This window comes from Trematomus bernacchii, unplaced genomic scaffold (genome assembly GCF_902827165.1).
Source record: "Trematomus bernacchii unplaced genomic scaffold, fTreBer1.1, whole genome shotgun sequence".
Lineage (NCBI taxonomy): Eukaryota > Metazoa > Chordata > Actinopteri > Perciformes > Nototheniidae > Trematomus > Trematomus bernacchii.
The window spans coordinates 1,637,532-1,655,024 of record NW_022987654.1 but is presented as its reverse complement, the minus strand read 5'-3'; the positions used below and the strand labels follow the sequence as shown (position 1 = coordinate 1,655,024).

At 41.8% G+C, this 17,493-nt stretch overlaps 1 protein-coding gene across 1 annotated transcript; it reads right to left on the bottom strand.

Annotated features, from left to right (window-relative positions):
- Positions 1-14: 14 nt before the first annotated feature.
- Positions 15-9,780, bottom strand: LOC117486471 (ATP-dependent RNA helicase DDX19B). The gene is made up of 12 exons (XM_034134917.1): positions 9,580-9,780; positions 9,102-9,141; positions 8,905-9,009; positions 8,639-8,774; positions 8,268-8,360; positions 7,959-8,061; positions 7,659-7,773; positions 7,351-7,528; positions 7,007-7,244; positions 6,553-6,715; positions 2,268-2,459; positions 15-2,076 (listed from the first exon to the last, which is right to left on the bottom strand). The coding sequence occupies exons 1-12, from the start codon at positions 9,634-9,636 to the stop codon at positions 2,015-2,017; spliced, it is 1,482 nt and encodes a 493-aa protein (XP_033990808.1). The 5' UTR covers positions 9,637-9,780; the 3' UTR covers positions 15-2,014.
- Positions 9,781-17,493: the final 7,713 nt, after the last annotated feature.

Genomic DNA, 17,493 nt, shown 5'->3' with positions numbered 1-17,493 from the left:
CAGACAAATAAGCGTTTAACTTCATCCGGATAACATGTTCATGTTTTAATTCAACATATTAACAATACATAAACTGTGTCCATGAACGCAGCTCAGCTACAGAATACCACACACCTTGAACCTATCATTGTCTACACATGACCTTCAGGTTACAACAGACAACTTTCTTTAAGCCTCGTCAGGCAGTATTACTCCTATGTGTATGAACAGGGTTCTGGTAGGTTCTGAATATTATCAAACAAGGTATACAACAGGTGGAGAAGAGGAGTGTCAAGTCCTGTAGCCAAAACTGCTTTGAGTGTCCATGGCTCTGGTACAGTGGTTTTTGACATTATGGATCAACAAAATGCACACACTCACTGATCATTTTTACATCCAAATGTCCAAATAAAACTGCATACATTGGTTCTTTACCCGAAAGTCTTCACAGAGCACTCTCACTTGTTTCTAATCGTCCGTAAACAGTCCATTAAAACCGGACTACCACCAGCAGTCTTCTTAATTTCGGTGAGAGCCAGATGAGGTTTGTACGAGGTTATATCACTGCTCTTAATGTTCCAGCGTGTTGATCAAATGCACCAGACCACCCACTGTTCCCATTATTCCTATTATATCTGATGCAAGATGAACTGATTTAGGCTCACTGTATTCGAAGTGCAGCGTCTGTCAAAATTGAACCTCGTGAGGAATGTTTTTTTTGCACTTCTTAGAAGTAACACTCAGTAAAAACTACTTTAACCTATTTCTTTTTTTATATGTACACAAGTACATGTTTATTTATCCATGCGTCAGTGTTGAAGCAACACAATGAATCTGATTGGCATAGGTCCTCAGTCAATTCAGCATTTGGTTTCACACATCCTAAAGACGCTCATAGTTCAATATATAATCAAAATGTCAAGTGTTAGCCAGAATATGAAGCCCAATGTCTTAGAAACAAAATCATATTTATATATAATGCACTTGAGGAAGGCATTGCGTTATTAGCTTTTTATAAACTCACAATCCTTAATAACAGCACAGTCTGGGTGAATGTAGCTGAGTCAGGTCAAACTGGAGACCCTGATTGGAAACGATGAGTGACACTGATGTCCACATTAGAAATAAAATGGAGGTGTTATGAGTGATTAATGCTCGGAAGTGGTGCTAAGATATCCTGATAAAAGCCGTAATCATTTAAAAAAAGGATACAAATGATAGGCGTAAGATGTGTGGGTGAATGATGGTTAAATACTAGCTTAACAAAAAATATTTGTATGTCCATGATTTGGAGTTATTAGTGTCTTATGACTCTTGGCAGCCATTTTTGGCATTTGACTACACACCCTGACGCTAAAGCTGAGGTTAATTCAGGATTCATTTCTTTCATGTGAATACAGGTTGATATTATTTGAAAATAGCTATCACAGGTTGAGAAGTTTGCATAGACCCTTGAAACCCAACCATAACCCTCATTAACAATCTCAATGATTAAACTACCGCTCAGCAGCATACCCAACTTCACACTTTGTACCGGGGTTTTGTAGTCAATTCAGAGAAATGCTGTAATGATCTACGTGATACGCTTACATTCAATCATACTTTGCTCCTTTTAAAATTTAAAACAATGTGGCACATAAAATTGTTATTTTTCCTTTTTTGGGAAATCTCTTTACAGAATAGTTCGTATCATGCCACCACTACAGCCAAAACCAAATAGTGTTTTGAACTCTGTGTGTGTTCAGTTAAACAGAGCCCACTGTGGCTGCATTATTACAATACACAGCAATAAAATCATAGACTTTATTCAAAGAAGTACAAAGAGTGAAATGGGGTATGTTCCCGAGACTTACAAAACACTCGTCAGAGAGGAGACAGAATCCACTTGTAAACATATGCTGCGTTTGTGGCTTTGCTCTTCACTCTGACAGCTAAAAGAAATAAAAGCGTAAAACACTGTAGGAGCGTACAGTCCTTGGCGAGCCAAGAGGGGAGGGGGAGTGGGGCGTCCTTGGTGTGATAAACGCTGCTCTCTTTAGCTAGCGATTTTCTCAATTTCATCCAGATCATCCGTGTCTAGTTTCTCGATGTTCTTACCTGCAGAGGCAGAAACCAAAGAAAATAGCGGGGTTCATTTAGAGGGTTGACGCATGGCTGATCACTTTTAAAAACATCCGTTATGGATATTCCTCCTCCAACAAAATTAAACAGTATGAAATAACCTCATCAACTTGATTGGGTATAAGAGTGTGTGTGTGTGTGTGTGTGTGTGTCAGCTGCAGACTTACTGAAATGCTCCTGGATCCTGTTGAGGATGTTCATGCTCGACTTGCTGTCCACCATGTTGATGGCCAGTCCTCTTTTGCCAAATCGACCTGTGCGGCCAATCCTGTGCAGGTATGTCTCGTTGTCCGGGTTACCATCCCTGTCTACAGGAAGGTCGAAGTTGATCACCACAGAAACCTGCTCGACGTCGATACCTGAATGTCAGAAAAAGTGAAGACACACATACATATTACATTTGAAAAAACAATGAAGATGGGCAGAACTGTAATACACTGTTGTACCCAATGCATACCTTATATACTATAATAATTAAATAGTTTGTATTCAAACTTGCCCCGATTCCTCAGGTTTGTACACATGATTATATAAAGTGTTTTTCCTTTTATATTTGAATAAATTCTAACTCCAATCACAATGTAAACAAGTATTTTATTTAGCCCTTTCACGCATAGAGGTCACTACAGTGGACAGCTATTCAAAAGGTGTTTTCTTGTATATGCATGTTTTTTTTGTTGCATAGTTGCACCATCAGCCACTACATAGGACCCTATTGCATCATCCCATACACTGCCACTCAGTGGAAAGTCAGTGCAAGTGCATGATAAATGTCTCTAAACCAAGATGGACGACAGAAAGTCAGATGGACCAAGTCACCTGCCGATATCCTGCCAATCCTTTCATGGAAAGCGAGCCCTGCAGATATAAAACATTTGGTGACATCAAGTAACAACTAAGGAATCATATAATTCATAAATTGTCAAAGTATTGATTTTATGTTTGCAGGAAATCATGATTATTCGCCTGTCCACTACAGTGGACGTCATGCATCACTGGCTATATTTCAACTAAATTTCATACTGTTACTGTTCTTCTTGAAAATACTTCATTTGCAATATCTTTTTGGGCCTTAAATATAAAAGGGGACCTATCATGCAAAATGCACTTTTGTACGTCTTTTATACATGAATTTGTGTTCCCGGTGTTCCAGGGAACTCACCAAGTGTCAGAAAACACAACCCTCTCTATTTTCCTCCATACCCAAATCTCTAAAAAAGGGGCTGCAACGGATCTGATAAAAACTGATCCAGATTTGAACACTGTCCTGACGTCAGGACGGTGGCGCTACGGCTATTGGGCCAACTCTCCACCTATCAGGGGAATGTGGGGTTGGGCCACGGCCGGCCATTGCCGCTCGAAAGCGCTGGAGACGCTGTAGTACATCTGCCAGGCCTGTAAGTGGCGCTGTAGTCTGCCACAAAAGCAGCGAAGAAGACTTCCTGTGCATGGTTACCATGGTTACCCTTCTGTTTATTCTCCACTGTGGCTTTTTTCCTCCCTCCCAGAGGCAAGCGTTTGCTCCCGCTGCTTTAATTCAATGCAATCCCTCCCCGTCGAGGCAAGCACTGTAATTCTCTCCGGTTAGTCCACCAGCAGATGACAAACACCCACCTCTCCGCCTCTTCCAAGGAACGAGGGGACCGTGCGGCAGAGTTTCAGTTAGGTTTTCTTTCGCCGGTCAACATGTCCGTTAAAGTTTAAATCTTCCGGACAAAATTAGAAAAGTGCCGGTCAAAGGTCTTCTTTGTTATTTATTGAGCTTTAAAACAAATGAATAACGACTCTATATAATAAAACACGGAGGACGGAGATATATTTTTCTCCCCCTCTTCTGACTTGATCAGAGCGGCTCCCCTCTCCTGCAGGGGGGCGTGGTCAGCTGCAGCTTACAGAATCAGCCCCCTGCAAAAACAGGGCTGGAGAACAGCAAATAGAGCGAAATGAGGCATGGCTAAAATGCATGATCCGTTTGGTATTTTGAAAACAGAAACGTATAAATATACCTTATATAGGTATGGCCCTACAATATATCATTTAAATATAGCATGATAGGTGTCCTTTAAGTTATTATAATGTAATTTTAAGTTTGCAAATCTTAATTTATCATTTTTTCCAAATGTATACGTTTTCAGTTTAGACTTTAAAGGTAGGGTAGAAGTTTGAGAAACCGGCTCGAGATACACTTTTTGTTATATTCCATGGAATGCTCTTAACATCCCGATAGCAATGAATATCTTAAGTGCTTTGACAAAAAATCCATAAAAAAATGTCATCTGTGGAAGCCGTAATACTGTAAAAAGCACGACCAATCATTTTAGCCGGCCCGGCTAAAATAACTGGATGGCCTACCTGCCTGTCAGCCTTTCATCTGTGCACAAACTTATCTCGTGCCCTCATTGGTCATGTGCGCGTTCGTGTGTGTTGGAGGAGGGGCTCTGTAAGGAAGTGGCAGATTTTCTCCGGTTGTGTATTTTCCAATTCTAGCGATCTCGAGACGGTTTCTCAAACTTACCTACCCTACCTTTAAAGCAGGGGTGGGCAAACTTTTTGGCTCGGGGGCCACTATGAGTTTACGGGCCAGGCCAGTAGCAGAACGGTGAAAAAATATTTAGCTGTCCACTCCTCATTAAACACTCGGCACTCATTGTCGACTTTTCTTTGTTCCACTCATTGTTACAGATGCAGGTTCAAAGGTGAATTATGGCGTCATTGCGTCATCGTTTGCGTAATCGTTTACGTGCCTTCTTATGACCCACACAGCGTTTTACGTCGCTGATTTTCTCCGCAACACCGCTCACAACAACATCAATAGAGGACTGCGTCGGGTAGTTTTTAATCATACGAAGCCAGATTAAATTAAAGAACTACTTCTCCAACCATATACCTTTCTCCAGAGTGCAGTGGTTCATTGTTTATTAATGTGGTTCAGCTGCATTATCACCCGCTGCAGTGCTGCTCGTTCACCGGAGTTTATTCTCCCGTTAACTCGTGGCAGCGGCCGCTGGAAAGTATTCACTGTCCGACTGTCACACAAGCAGCTGATAAATATCCCCCATCCCCATCAGTGAATGTGTTTGTCTGAATTGACGCTGTTTGGCATCACAACGCGGTTATGAAAGTTTCTCTGGCATTCTACAGGTGATGTTAGCATAGCAACCAAAGCTAATCAGACTATCTTGACTACTTGTTGCTATCATTTTGTGGCATAAGCCGTTTTCTACAGGCACATTTTACCGGCGTAGTTTTCGTTATGATTTTACTTGTGATGGCCACATGTAGCCCATGTATTGATTCCATCCGATAGCGGCAATAATACAAAACAACAGGAAAACGTCTGCCTCTTCACAATGGTCAATAACAGCGAGCGGATGGTCATTAAAGTAAGGTCAAATAAACAGAATCACACTAAGCATGGTTAGTGTTGCCTGACTTTATATAAGTGTTTTTTATAAGTGTGTGGTCGCATTCTAGTCACTTTGCTCAGTGCTACTGCTTGTTACAACTTGTATTTCGCCATGAACTGTTATTGCTCAGGTTAATCTCGACCCCCTCCAATGTAAGCGTGACGTATTTGGTTCTTAGATCATGCCGGGTTGCCGACTCCAGCAAAGGTCAATTGTGTCTAGAGTGCGCCATCTAGTGGGATCAACTGAAATGGCGGGTATTGCAGGAAAAAGGCAAAATTAATGCGTGTGGCGCAGTGGATAGAGCCTTGGTATGGGGATCAGATGGTCACAGGTTCAAACCCCACTGCAGTCAGCATGTCGTTGTGTCCATGGGCAAGACACTTCACCCCAAATTGCTCCTGTGGGGATTGCCCACAGTATTGAGTATGTAAGTCGCTTTGGATAAAAGCGTCTAACAAGTAACATGTAATAATGTAATGCGGTCTTTACTATAATTTGGACAATTTTGTACCAATATTGGGCGGGCCGGATTAAAAAGCCCAACGGGCCGTATATGGCCCGCGGGCCTTAGTTTGCCCATGCCTGCTTTAACGCATACCTGAGTGGACATACACAATTTTTTTTCCCTAAATTAGAAAAAACTAGATTAAAAAAAACTAAAGTTAAAATCTTGTTTTGAATGCCCCAAGAGCAATAAAAACACTTGGTAAAGAAATCCTGAGTGAGGCTTTCATAATTCATGCATGAAAGGGTTAATCATTTAAACAGTTGTATTTGAGCTCTGTACTCCATCTCATTAATGTAACAATAAGAAACAATTGGTAGTTTCACGATTCCCTCTAGTATTTTGCGGGCTGGAAAAGAGTCATACATGCTTCTCTGTAAATGCACACATTCACTCTGCTAACCATCCCACCTAAGACATACAGTATATCTCAATTGCAAATAAGTCAATACATATTGCCATTTCAATGTAAATAACAGCTCTGGAGAACGTCACATGATATAGACTCTGCCTGTTTTAATGGCACTTCGTCTTTACCTCGGGCACAGACGTTTGTGGTGACCAGAACTTTCTCCTTTCCGTTTCTGAAGCGATCGATGACAGCGGCCCTCTGCTCCACCTGCATCTCTCCGCTGAGCAGCGCCACCTGGTGGCCTTCTCTGGACAGCTCGCCTGCCAGCCAGCCCGCAGTTTTCCTTGTCTGGATCAGGCAGAAAACCGTGTGTCATAACTTGGCCAATAATCCGACAATAGTAATGTAACAAAAGGTCAAATGTGAAAACGTGGCAACACAAGCCCCACACAGGCACTGTGTTGAAAGAGTTGGTAAAGTAAGCAAACTAAACAGAAAGTGTTGCCAAGCTCTAATCTCACATATAGAAGACACAGATAAGAAAGCTTTGCAAACAAATTTGTATTTCTTTAATCCTATACAATTAGGGGTTCAGCTGAGAATATATTGCGACCATGAAAGTAAATTGCATGAACTCACATGGCAGAAGACCATGGCCTGGGCGATGGTGATGGCTCCGTAGATGTTACACAGGGCTTGGAACTTCTCCTCTCTGCTGTTGCACAGCACATAGTACTGTTTGATGGTATCCAGCGTCTCCTCCTCTCTCTTCAACTTGATGATGTTGGGTTCAGGCACAATGCGCTGGGCGAAGTTCCACACAGTCTCTTCAAACGTGGCGGAGAACAGTAACATCTGGCAATTTTCAGGCAGCATCCTGAGTGGCAGGTAAGAGAGAATCCAATTTACAAGCTAAAAAAAGTAGTGTATGCCAAGATCTTCCCAGATCTTTTTTCTTCTCAATGAACCCGTTTCTTTCTGACCTCTGGATGCGGATGCTCTGGTCCTGGTGACCCTGTGTGGCGATCATGACGTCGGCCTCGTCAAGCACAAACACCTTGATCTTCTTGGGGTCTATGAACTTGAATTTACTGCACCAGTCCAGCATGGTACCAGGCGTGCCAATGACGATCTGTTCATGTAGCTTTGTGCCCCGTGGCACTGGAACAATCACAAGAAACAAGTACTTTAACATTTAAAACACACAAAAAAATGCATAGAATTTTTTTTTTTTTTTTAATGTCGATCATCAATTGTAGATGTAGCAAAGTAAACAACAGAGAAGTCTTACATTTGTTTCCTCTGATGGCGTAGACGAGTTTGACCTCCTCATATTGTTTTCCCATCTGCTCGATTACCTGGCCAGTCTGAAGTGCCAGTTCATAGGTAGGTGACACACACAGGCACTGAAGGACAAACAGAACGAGTGGGAAGGATTAAGGGCGAGGCCTTTCAAGGATAACAAAAAATGTGGGAGTGACAGGTAGGGACACTACCACATACTGTGATAAGCATGTCATCAAAACCAGTTTCAAAACTAAAGTTTGCGATCAGAGATCTCCTATAATAGCTAAATAAAGGGGATACCAACCTGGGGATATTTGTTGTTGGGTTCTACATGACTGAGCATGGCCAGGACAAAAGCAGCTGTTTTCCCTGTTCCCGACTGTGACTGGGCAATCAGATTCTGTGGACTGGAAGACACAAAGACTTAGAACAAAGGCAAATGTGGCAAAAATAGTTAGTGGTTTTATTTATAAGTATCTGTTGCAAGTTCATCTTATAATTTAAAGTTCATTGAAAGAGTTGCGATGAACTAGGTTGAGTTATTTCAGTGAGCCTGTAAGATATATAGCCTTATTAGATGACTCCGCTATTGTTTAGAGCAACGTGTACTCACGGTTCGGCCAGCATCATCGGTAAGGCCGTCTCCTGGATTTTGGATGGCCGGTTGAAACCCATGCCGTACACACCGTTAAGCAGCTGTGGTTTGCTGCACAAGGAGGAAATACACATATTGAGCCAAGTCTGAAGGAAAACCGGTTTGTAAGCATTTCATTAAAAACATTCCAGTGTAGTAGCCCAAAAAGATCTACCAGTTAAAGGACAACAATAAGGAAAACGCCTGCAATAGATATGGGTTATGGGGAATATGGGGCATCCATGAACCATTCAAACGAAGCATTTATTTCTTCTTCTTTATTCCTTTATTGTAATATCTGTTTCTCTAAAATATTGAGAGGTGAATGGACAAACACAAGATTTACTCACAGTCGCAACTCCTCAAAAGACTTGACAGAGTAGAGCGGAGAGTTGGGATCTTTCTGAAGAACTTCCACTTGATTTGTGTTACTGACAAGATTACTTCTAATTAACTTGTTCAATAAAGACTGCGCCGCCTTGTCATCTGGAAAACAAGATATATTGCAATTACTGCAACAACTTAAGAGACAACAAGGCTAGAAGACAATCGTGAATGTCAGACAGCATCTACAGAGGATACATATGTTGTGGTATAACTATAACAGACCACCCACCTTTGTCGTCTTCATCTGCAGGCTTCTTTTCTGCAGGCTTCTTTTCTGCCTGCACTTCCGACTTTGCAGCTGCACTGCTGGAGTCTGTTGCTATTGCTGCCGTGCCTGCAATAGTAAATAAAATAAAAAGGGTTATTTTTACAACCAAAACCAGTGCTTGGTTGATTTAACCCACTAAATGTTGCACACACACTTACCATTTGCCTCTGGTTTCTCTTTTAATGTGAGGCCACCGATCTGTAAAGATAAACATATAGTCGTTTGTCTAACAAAATGATCTCTGGCATTTTACGAGTTAATACAGCATTATAGAAAAGAGGCACAAACTACTGCTAAATCACGGTTACTCCTTTACTAGAGCTGTTTTAAAGCCTCTTGCATCATTTCCTTAATAGGCAGCTAAATGCTAAAGCTAGTAACTAATTGAGCACGCAGCATCTCTGCTCGAGTTACTTAGCTTCCACGACAAAAAGACACCACAAGTTAGGTAAGTTTATATGACCTGTCTGTCAAAAAAGGCACGTTATTCAGTGTCAGCACTGTCGTTTAATAGTTCATACTTTAAGAAATCAGGATGAGCAGTTAAGTTTCATTTCAACAGCAATGGAACAGGCCAAAGCATCCTTTAAACATGCTAACAACACGTTAGCTCGTGTTGCGTAAGTTAATATTTACCGAGTCCGCCGCGGCTTCTTGCTCGTCCACCGCCTGTGCCCAAGAGTCCGTAGCCATTGTGGAGTAGTTTCTTCTTTAGTTATGTCACTCGGGATAACTCAACTAAGGAAACAAGCTCACAGTGAGGAGAGTCAGTAATGTGAAAGTAACTATTTTCCACAATGGCGTGCCGAAACCGTTTCTGGGCACCTGTGCAACCGCTCATATGTCCGGGTGGAAGGTGCCCCACGATGATAGTTCCTACTTTTTTTTAAAGTTCCCACTTGGTTTACAAAAACCAGCAAGCATGACTGACTCCTCAATTCCAAATTAACACAACTAATTTGCCTTGAATACATTTTATTTTTATTTTTATTTGGATTGGAGTCGGAATCTCATTAAACAGTTATCTTCAGAGCCTGTAGGTGGCATCAAAACGTTCTGTATAGACTCACCCTATCTAACTCAAACACACAAACATACACACACACACACACACACACGAACACACACACACACACACACACACACACCACACACACACGCACCACACACACACACGCGCACGCACACACACACACACACACACACACACACACCACACACACACACACACACACACACACACACACACACACACACATGTGACTGACAACAGAGATGATGCAGGTATTTTTGTTATTAATCCAAAGGGGCAGTCCACCTGCCCTAACAAAGAAGACAGAATATACTTTCTACAGGAAACCCAGACACCTAGTTTCATGTTGGATTTAAACATGTTTTCACTGTTTCAAACATTGTGCTGTTATTCGAAAAAAGAATGCCTCATAACTGTTTTGGTTATTCTAATTTTTTTGGAGAGACACCTTGAAAGAGGAGTGATTCTCATTATCCTAGCCTGGTTTCATCATCTCCCCCTTTGATTTATATAACCATGCATTACCTTAAGGTTCTAAAAGCCTTCACTGAGATTGCTGCAAACATTGGGGGATGCAACCAGTGTATCATCATCATTAAACAGTAACAAGCATACTGAGTGAGAGAAGCTGGATCCCATGTGTAGAGAAAACTCCTTTTGAAAGAGTAAATCATTACAGTTTCTTAACTTAATGTATATTTTCCACTCAATAAAACAACAATAATCATTAAACCCCGTATTAAAGCCACCGAACTCAGTTTTCTTAAAAGCGTATTGAAGAACAAAAGAGTCACTCAATAAATCTGATCGATTTTGGTAGTTAAGTATTGGACACTTGAGATCAGTGATCCCTGGATGATTCTGCTTGCTACTAATCTATAAGAGCCATTTGGGACCACAGTGTGTGTGTGTGTGTGTGTGTGTGTGTGTGTGTGTGTGTGTGTGTGTGTGTGTGTGTGTGTGTGTGTGTGTGCGTGTGTGTGCGCGTGCGTGTGTGTGTGTGTTTGTTTTGTTGTGAAAAAACACAACTTGCCCACTGGTGAAATTGGGGAATACAGCTTTCACTTTCACTAATTGTTGCCCTAAGAAACTACTCCCACAACTATTTGTTTTAAAGAAGAAAAACTTTATGTAAGTGCGCACTTCACAATTAGAGGGTTATTACAATGTTACCAGGGTCGTCATTGTAAGCGATTGGTAAGGTCTACCTTTGTTTAAATTGCAAAACAAGTAAAAGGATTGGACGTTTTAAATACATTTTGAATGGTTGAAAGGCCATTCCACCACCATCGAGATATCAATGTCGGAAGTCAAGAAAACTGTCTTGAGGGCAAAGGTTTTAAGGATTATATAATAGGCTATAAGGCGATTTCAATGTATTGGACCAAGGCAACATGCATTACACATTTAACCTACTGTAGGGAAGAACATTGCTGAGAAAAGATCTTTGAAATGTCTTCCTAATGAGTCATTAAGAGGATATTGAGATGGGGAACATAAGAAAGATTCACTGCCCGGAACTGAGAGTTTGGTGCTGTAGATGAAGCCAGGCTATTACCCAGAGTTGGCCCCTCTAAGGACCACGCAGGAGCACCCGGGGTCACCTCTGGAGCCAGATCGCTGCGGCTGGCCGCTGCTTAAATGCATGCAGAATTGATTTCACACGTTTCCCCTGTTCCACTGGGATAGATAGATGGATGATGACAGTGGCTTTGGATTGTGCTGAAGGAGATTACATTGATCTCTGTTCCGCTGTCATCCAACGGTCAACGCTGCTCTGTGCGTGCGTCATTCAAAGTGTATCTACATGTATGAGTGTGCATAGGTTAGTTGACGTGTAGGGAGTCTCTTAGATCGACAGTTTGGAGACAATTTTGTCAAAGGCTTGAAAGAGTGGAGTTTATTGTTGCCTCCAATCAGCTGCCTTGCCGGAGGTATCCATGGCAACTGAAAGAGTAAAAGTAAGGCTTGAGGTCTCCAGAGAATTTAGAAGAGACAGAGAGAAGGACTTTGTATTGCCACATAAGGACTCATTCCAAGTGCTGAATATGACAGAAAGGGTATCAAAGTGGGCGCAGTAGAAAATGGTGATCTGTGTGAAAAATCTGAAGAAAGGTAAACGCTCGGCACATAAATACATCATGTAAGATCTCTCAAACACTACTCCATGCTCAGAAGTGTACAGTATGTCACAGTCTATGTAGGCAGTACACACTCTTGTGCTCTCCAAAAATGTATACAGTAACACTTCAGTAGGGGGGTGCGAACACAAGAGCTAAAACTTGATGATCTGCCTCCACCGCAAAATACAAACATTGTAGATATGTAATGTAGAAAGACTAAAAGGTAGAGAAGGTAACAAAAAATGTGGTGCTTTTTTTAAGTATTAACAATTGCCTTTAAGTCAACCTTTTGAATTCTTACCCACAAAGGATAGTTGTTCAGGTATTTTAACTCTTCATCTGGAAGTTAGAAGTTATGTTGGTAAGGAGATATTTGGGGGAAGATCTTAATTCATGGAAAGACTTTTTTTCTCATATTTGCAAAATTTCAGGAAAATGTATGGGCACACTTTTTTCCCTTTTTTAATTGTATTTTTGGAAGTATGTGGTATACAGCAAAGATGTGTGAAGTGTTTGTTCTTAAGTGGTATTATAATGTGTCATACAATCCTGGGATGGTCCGGCACAATGTTTGTAAAACAAACACAGTCTTTTCAACGGAGTTACCAAGCACACAGACTGTAGACAAAGGGCTGGAGTGAAGGAATAACACCTGGAGGTAGAACTGAGCAAAAAGAAGCAGGCATAACTCAGCAACAGACGTTATGGAAGAAAATGAGCGCTAGCTGTTTCTAAAACATATTGTGGCTGAGGAGCAGCCATGAAGACAGGTGAGGCTGGACTCTGCAGTGACAGCTGGTGGGCAGGTGCAAAATGAAAAGTCAAAAGCGTGTTTACCTTGCTGTATTCTTGCTATATCACAAGATAACATGAAAAATAATCTTGTCAGGCTTCAACAAATGCATTTGATTTGTAATCACAGTGGATCAGACCAATCAGCATGCTGTGAGGAGCTAGGGACAGAGGTTAGCACCTTAATGGCAGAGTTCCAAAACAATCTGAATATTAAAACACATGTCTATAAGCCTTATAAAGTTGTTATGGCTAATCTGTTAGTGATCTTTTGCCTTATTAACTATCCACACATATCCATCCTAGTCTTTAAACCAGACTGAAGTTGGCTCATGTCTGGACGTGGTTATTCTCAAATCCAATATTCACTTCCTTTGAGCTCTGCTTTCCCAAACTCTTGAACAATATATCTGGTTCTCCAGACACTAAAGGTATGTCCAAAGATACTTTCTAACTGTGTGGGTCTGCTGTTGGTGCAGTGGAGTATTTAAGCGTGTTTGCTCCAACAGCAGCCAGTTGCAGCTGGAAACGATGTTGATGACGGTGGTGAGAGTGAACAGGTAAGTTGTATGCCATAGAACCCTAACAAGGAACGGAAAGACCCTAAAGCGCTCTTTGGAGTGGAGGGGTGCAGCAGAGTAAGATGTGTGTGGGTTGGTCACTATGATTAAAACCTTACATATAGTCATTTCACCTCATAGACATATTGACGAGTGCATCTTTGATATGTACGGTAAAGGTATTAATGCGATGCACAGCAGTCGAGGGAGGACAGGAGGATCAAGGGGTATTTGCCATGACATGAAACATATATTGTTTTAAATAATGTGTTGCATTACTTATGGTATTGATGGTTAGGGTAATCCTCTCTTCCCATTGGTGGGATTGAAAAACATGGTCACAGTGAATAGACACAACATTACACTCATATGTGAATGTTGAGATAGTAGCAACATTTTGTAGACGAATCCATTTCCAATCCATTATTCTTTGTCATATAAGATAGAAAGTTGAATATCTTTAGGTTTTGTTGGTTAAACCAAAAAGGAGATCAGGACATGATTCCCATTGATTAAGAGGCCTAGACTAAACCATGGAAAACCACCTCTATTTCTCATAGCAATTTACCTCTTATAGTTAGGGCTGATTAGATTCAGCCCCTAGTTTTGCTGCTATAGGCTTAGTTTGTCGGGGGACACCTTACTTCTTCCTTCTCTCTGTCTGCACCTGTGTACTCTCATGTTCCGAATAACCCAGCTTCCCCAAATTTCTTTTTTGGTGTCTATATACGCCGGGATCCGGAGTCATGGCTGATCGTGTTGCTGTGGTCCTGAGTCCTGGATCGCGAGCCCTGGATCTTGAGTCGTGGCTGTGCCTGCTGCTGTGGTCCTGGATCATAAGTCCTGGATGGATATCCTTGTGGATTCATCTTCTTATTATAGACACATGCATTTCCAAACATTTGGTCTACCTATGTTACAAATGTATTATCTTTTCAATTTACACACGGCATCTATTGCACATCTGTCCGTCCTGGGAGAGGGATCCCTCCTCTGTTGCTCTCCCTGAGGTTTCTCTAATTTCCCCTTTAAACTGTGGGTTTTCTCCGGAAGTTTTTCCTTGTACGATGTGAGGGTCTAAGGACAGAGGGTGTCGTATTGTCATACTGATATTCTGTACAAACTGTGAAGTCCACTGAGACAAATGTAACATTTGTGATATTGGGCTATATAAATAAACATTGATTGATTGATTGATTGACCTCTGAATTTAACTTTGTAGTTAATGTATGCATCCTACGCAATATGGCTTCCAAATATGGTTTCATTATAAAGACTTCCTGTGATGCTGCACTGACAGCAAAACTGTGTGTAAAACTATGCAGCAGAATCGGTCTCCTCCATCTTGTTTTCTCTTTCTTTAACATCGGGGCATTTCGGTCCCCGGTTGTCAGCTCATTAATTAAAATCAAAGGGAGACAAATCCTGTAAACACCGACAGGCTGAATGCACGGGTCCATAGGTGAGAGACAAGCTGAGGGGGAGAGAGGGAGATTTAGGGTGGATTTTCCCCAGACCTCCTCTCCTCTCTTTCTTCTGGTAGAAGTCATTAGGATGCATACCCCTGATCCTTCACTCTGTGCAGGGTCCTTACTGCTTGCTCCATGCATCTCTAGCAGGAAAAATAAATAAAACCTGCACACCCACCCACGCCAGAATTAAAATGGTGATGCAGCTCTTGTCTTCTGTCAACAAGAGTGAGCTTACAGAGAAAGAGCGAGAAAAGTGAGATAGCAGGAGGGATGGTACGAGGGAGAGTGAGAGAGTAAGGGCCTGACAGCTGGTTGGTATTCCTGAGGCTTAGCCAGAGAGGCTGATGGTGCAGAGTGGACATCACCAAGGAATTTCAATGTGGATGCAACGTCTTGCTGTTGTCAGAGTCAGAGCTCCAGCCTTTGTGTTACACACCTGACTGTTTTACAAACAAGCAAGTGTTTGATAGAGAAACATATTTGTGTGCATATATTCAGATTTTAGCGTTTTGATTACATGAACATGGTCCAACAGAACATATTGTTCCTGATGCCTCTTAATGAGAATAACCAACATTACTTTTATTTCATTAAACAACACATGAACAGATTATTATATGTTATAAAAGACAGTTGCATACAATGTACTTTTGTAACCTTCCTTTGTAAGGGAGAAGGACTCATATATAGGGGAATCCTCCTCAGGATTCAGTTTTAACCATTTAAAATTATGTAGTCTTGTGAAAATGAAGAACAACATTAATACATTTTAAACATTTTATTGTAATCGAATGCTGCAGCCATAAATATAATGGATTCTCCAAAAATGTGCTTGAAAAACACGATGCACAATGCATGTGCACTTCCAGACAGTATGGAAACATATGAATTAATTAACAGTGGAGAAAACAGAAAGAATAAACTATATTTTAAAACTTGAAAAATCCCTCCCACTCTTTTCAGGCCTACTCTCCCAAAACTCAGAGGACTTTGCCCCACCAAGTTCTCTTCAGACCAGTGAGAGTGAAAACAAAGCCCCGTTTATAAGGTTGTATTTATTAGAAAAGTTGTTGTGAGTTGTGAGAACGGTAAGCAGGGAGAAGCAGTGTGTTGGGACAGGCTGAGCCTACAGGATTAAACACAGTTTCAGTCCCAAGGTCGGCCAGGCAACCACGAGCATCTGGATCCAGCCTCCCTTTCTTTCTCCGGGGGAGACCCAGCTCTCACTGAACCCGACCAACGCTCTCAACAAACAGCTGGATAATTACATAACAGGAGGTGTGGGCCATATAGCCCTGAGTCCTTTGGAAAGCTAAAGAAAGGCATTTAGCAGACTTTCATACACTCATGCAGTTTGGAGTTCAACAGTCATTGACGTTCACGCGACCGTGTTCATTCTTCTACTGAGGCCAAAGAGCTTCAAGGCTGTCAAACACCGGCTCAACAATTTTCAATTCCTTAATAATTTATTGATGGCGGGCAGTCAAATTGCATATCAATAATGTAGAAGGGCTCAGTACAATGTTGATACAAAACACCCTCTCAGTCGTGCTCATTCATGCTCACAGACCTGCAGACATATGTACTATGTTTAGTCCCACATGGCCCAGCTCTGGCACACTGCATGACTCCAATCTGCATCAGTGAGCTGTGTAATGTTAGTTGATGATGGAGCAACTATAAATGCTTCTCATGATTCTGTCTTTGAAGGTTTTCAGGGTAAATCAAGACAAATAGACTAATACATTAATGTACATAATGATATAAATACGATCTATTCTTAAAATATTTCTCAGATGATATTGCATTTTATTTTTCCTATCCTAAAGACAATATTTCTGTGCAAACCCGTACAAAGAAGTTAGCAACAATTTGGCGACAAATACACCACCGCCGCCGCTCTCGGTCAATTGGACAGCTATACTGTGTGGTTGGTCTCAGGCCAATCACGCATGTAGGACAAATTAAGTGACCAATGGCGGATTTCCATCTAGGTCAGCATCTTTTATTCAGCAGGCACGCGTACACAGTTACATGCCATCCCGCCCAGGGGCCCCTGCAGAGACCCACTCTGCCACCGAGAGATGGCCCACCATTTTGTTCTGTTTTGAAAATGATCTCCATGCATGAGATTAGCTGGGGGGCCCACTCACTTTTTCCTTTGTTGTGCATCCCAGTTAGGCTATGTGACTGTGTGCAGGGCCTGCATGCGTGGTGCCATGCAGGCTCGCATTTGTGAGTGTGCATACATGTACGCTTGTGTGTGTGTTTAACGAGGGGGTTTTGATCGTTGCAGGGGGCGAATACGATCTCGGTGAAGACATCCGATGCCCATTCTGTGTATAAAAGTGTAGTGCAGTGCTGCTGAGCTTCAGGAGAACGCTCATAGCATCTCAATCTGTCTGCAGCGTTTACAGCAATGCACAATTTGCAAGACAAACCCTGGACATTTGTATATATAGGAGATGCCTGTGTGTCTGGGATTAAGGCAGGGTCATGGGTAAGACATGAAACTCATTACGATCACGAGAGACTTTTCCTTGAACTGTTCATGACCCCCGCACTGGTGC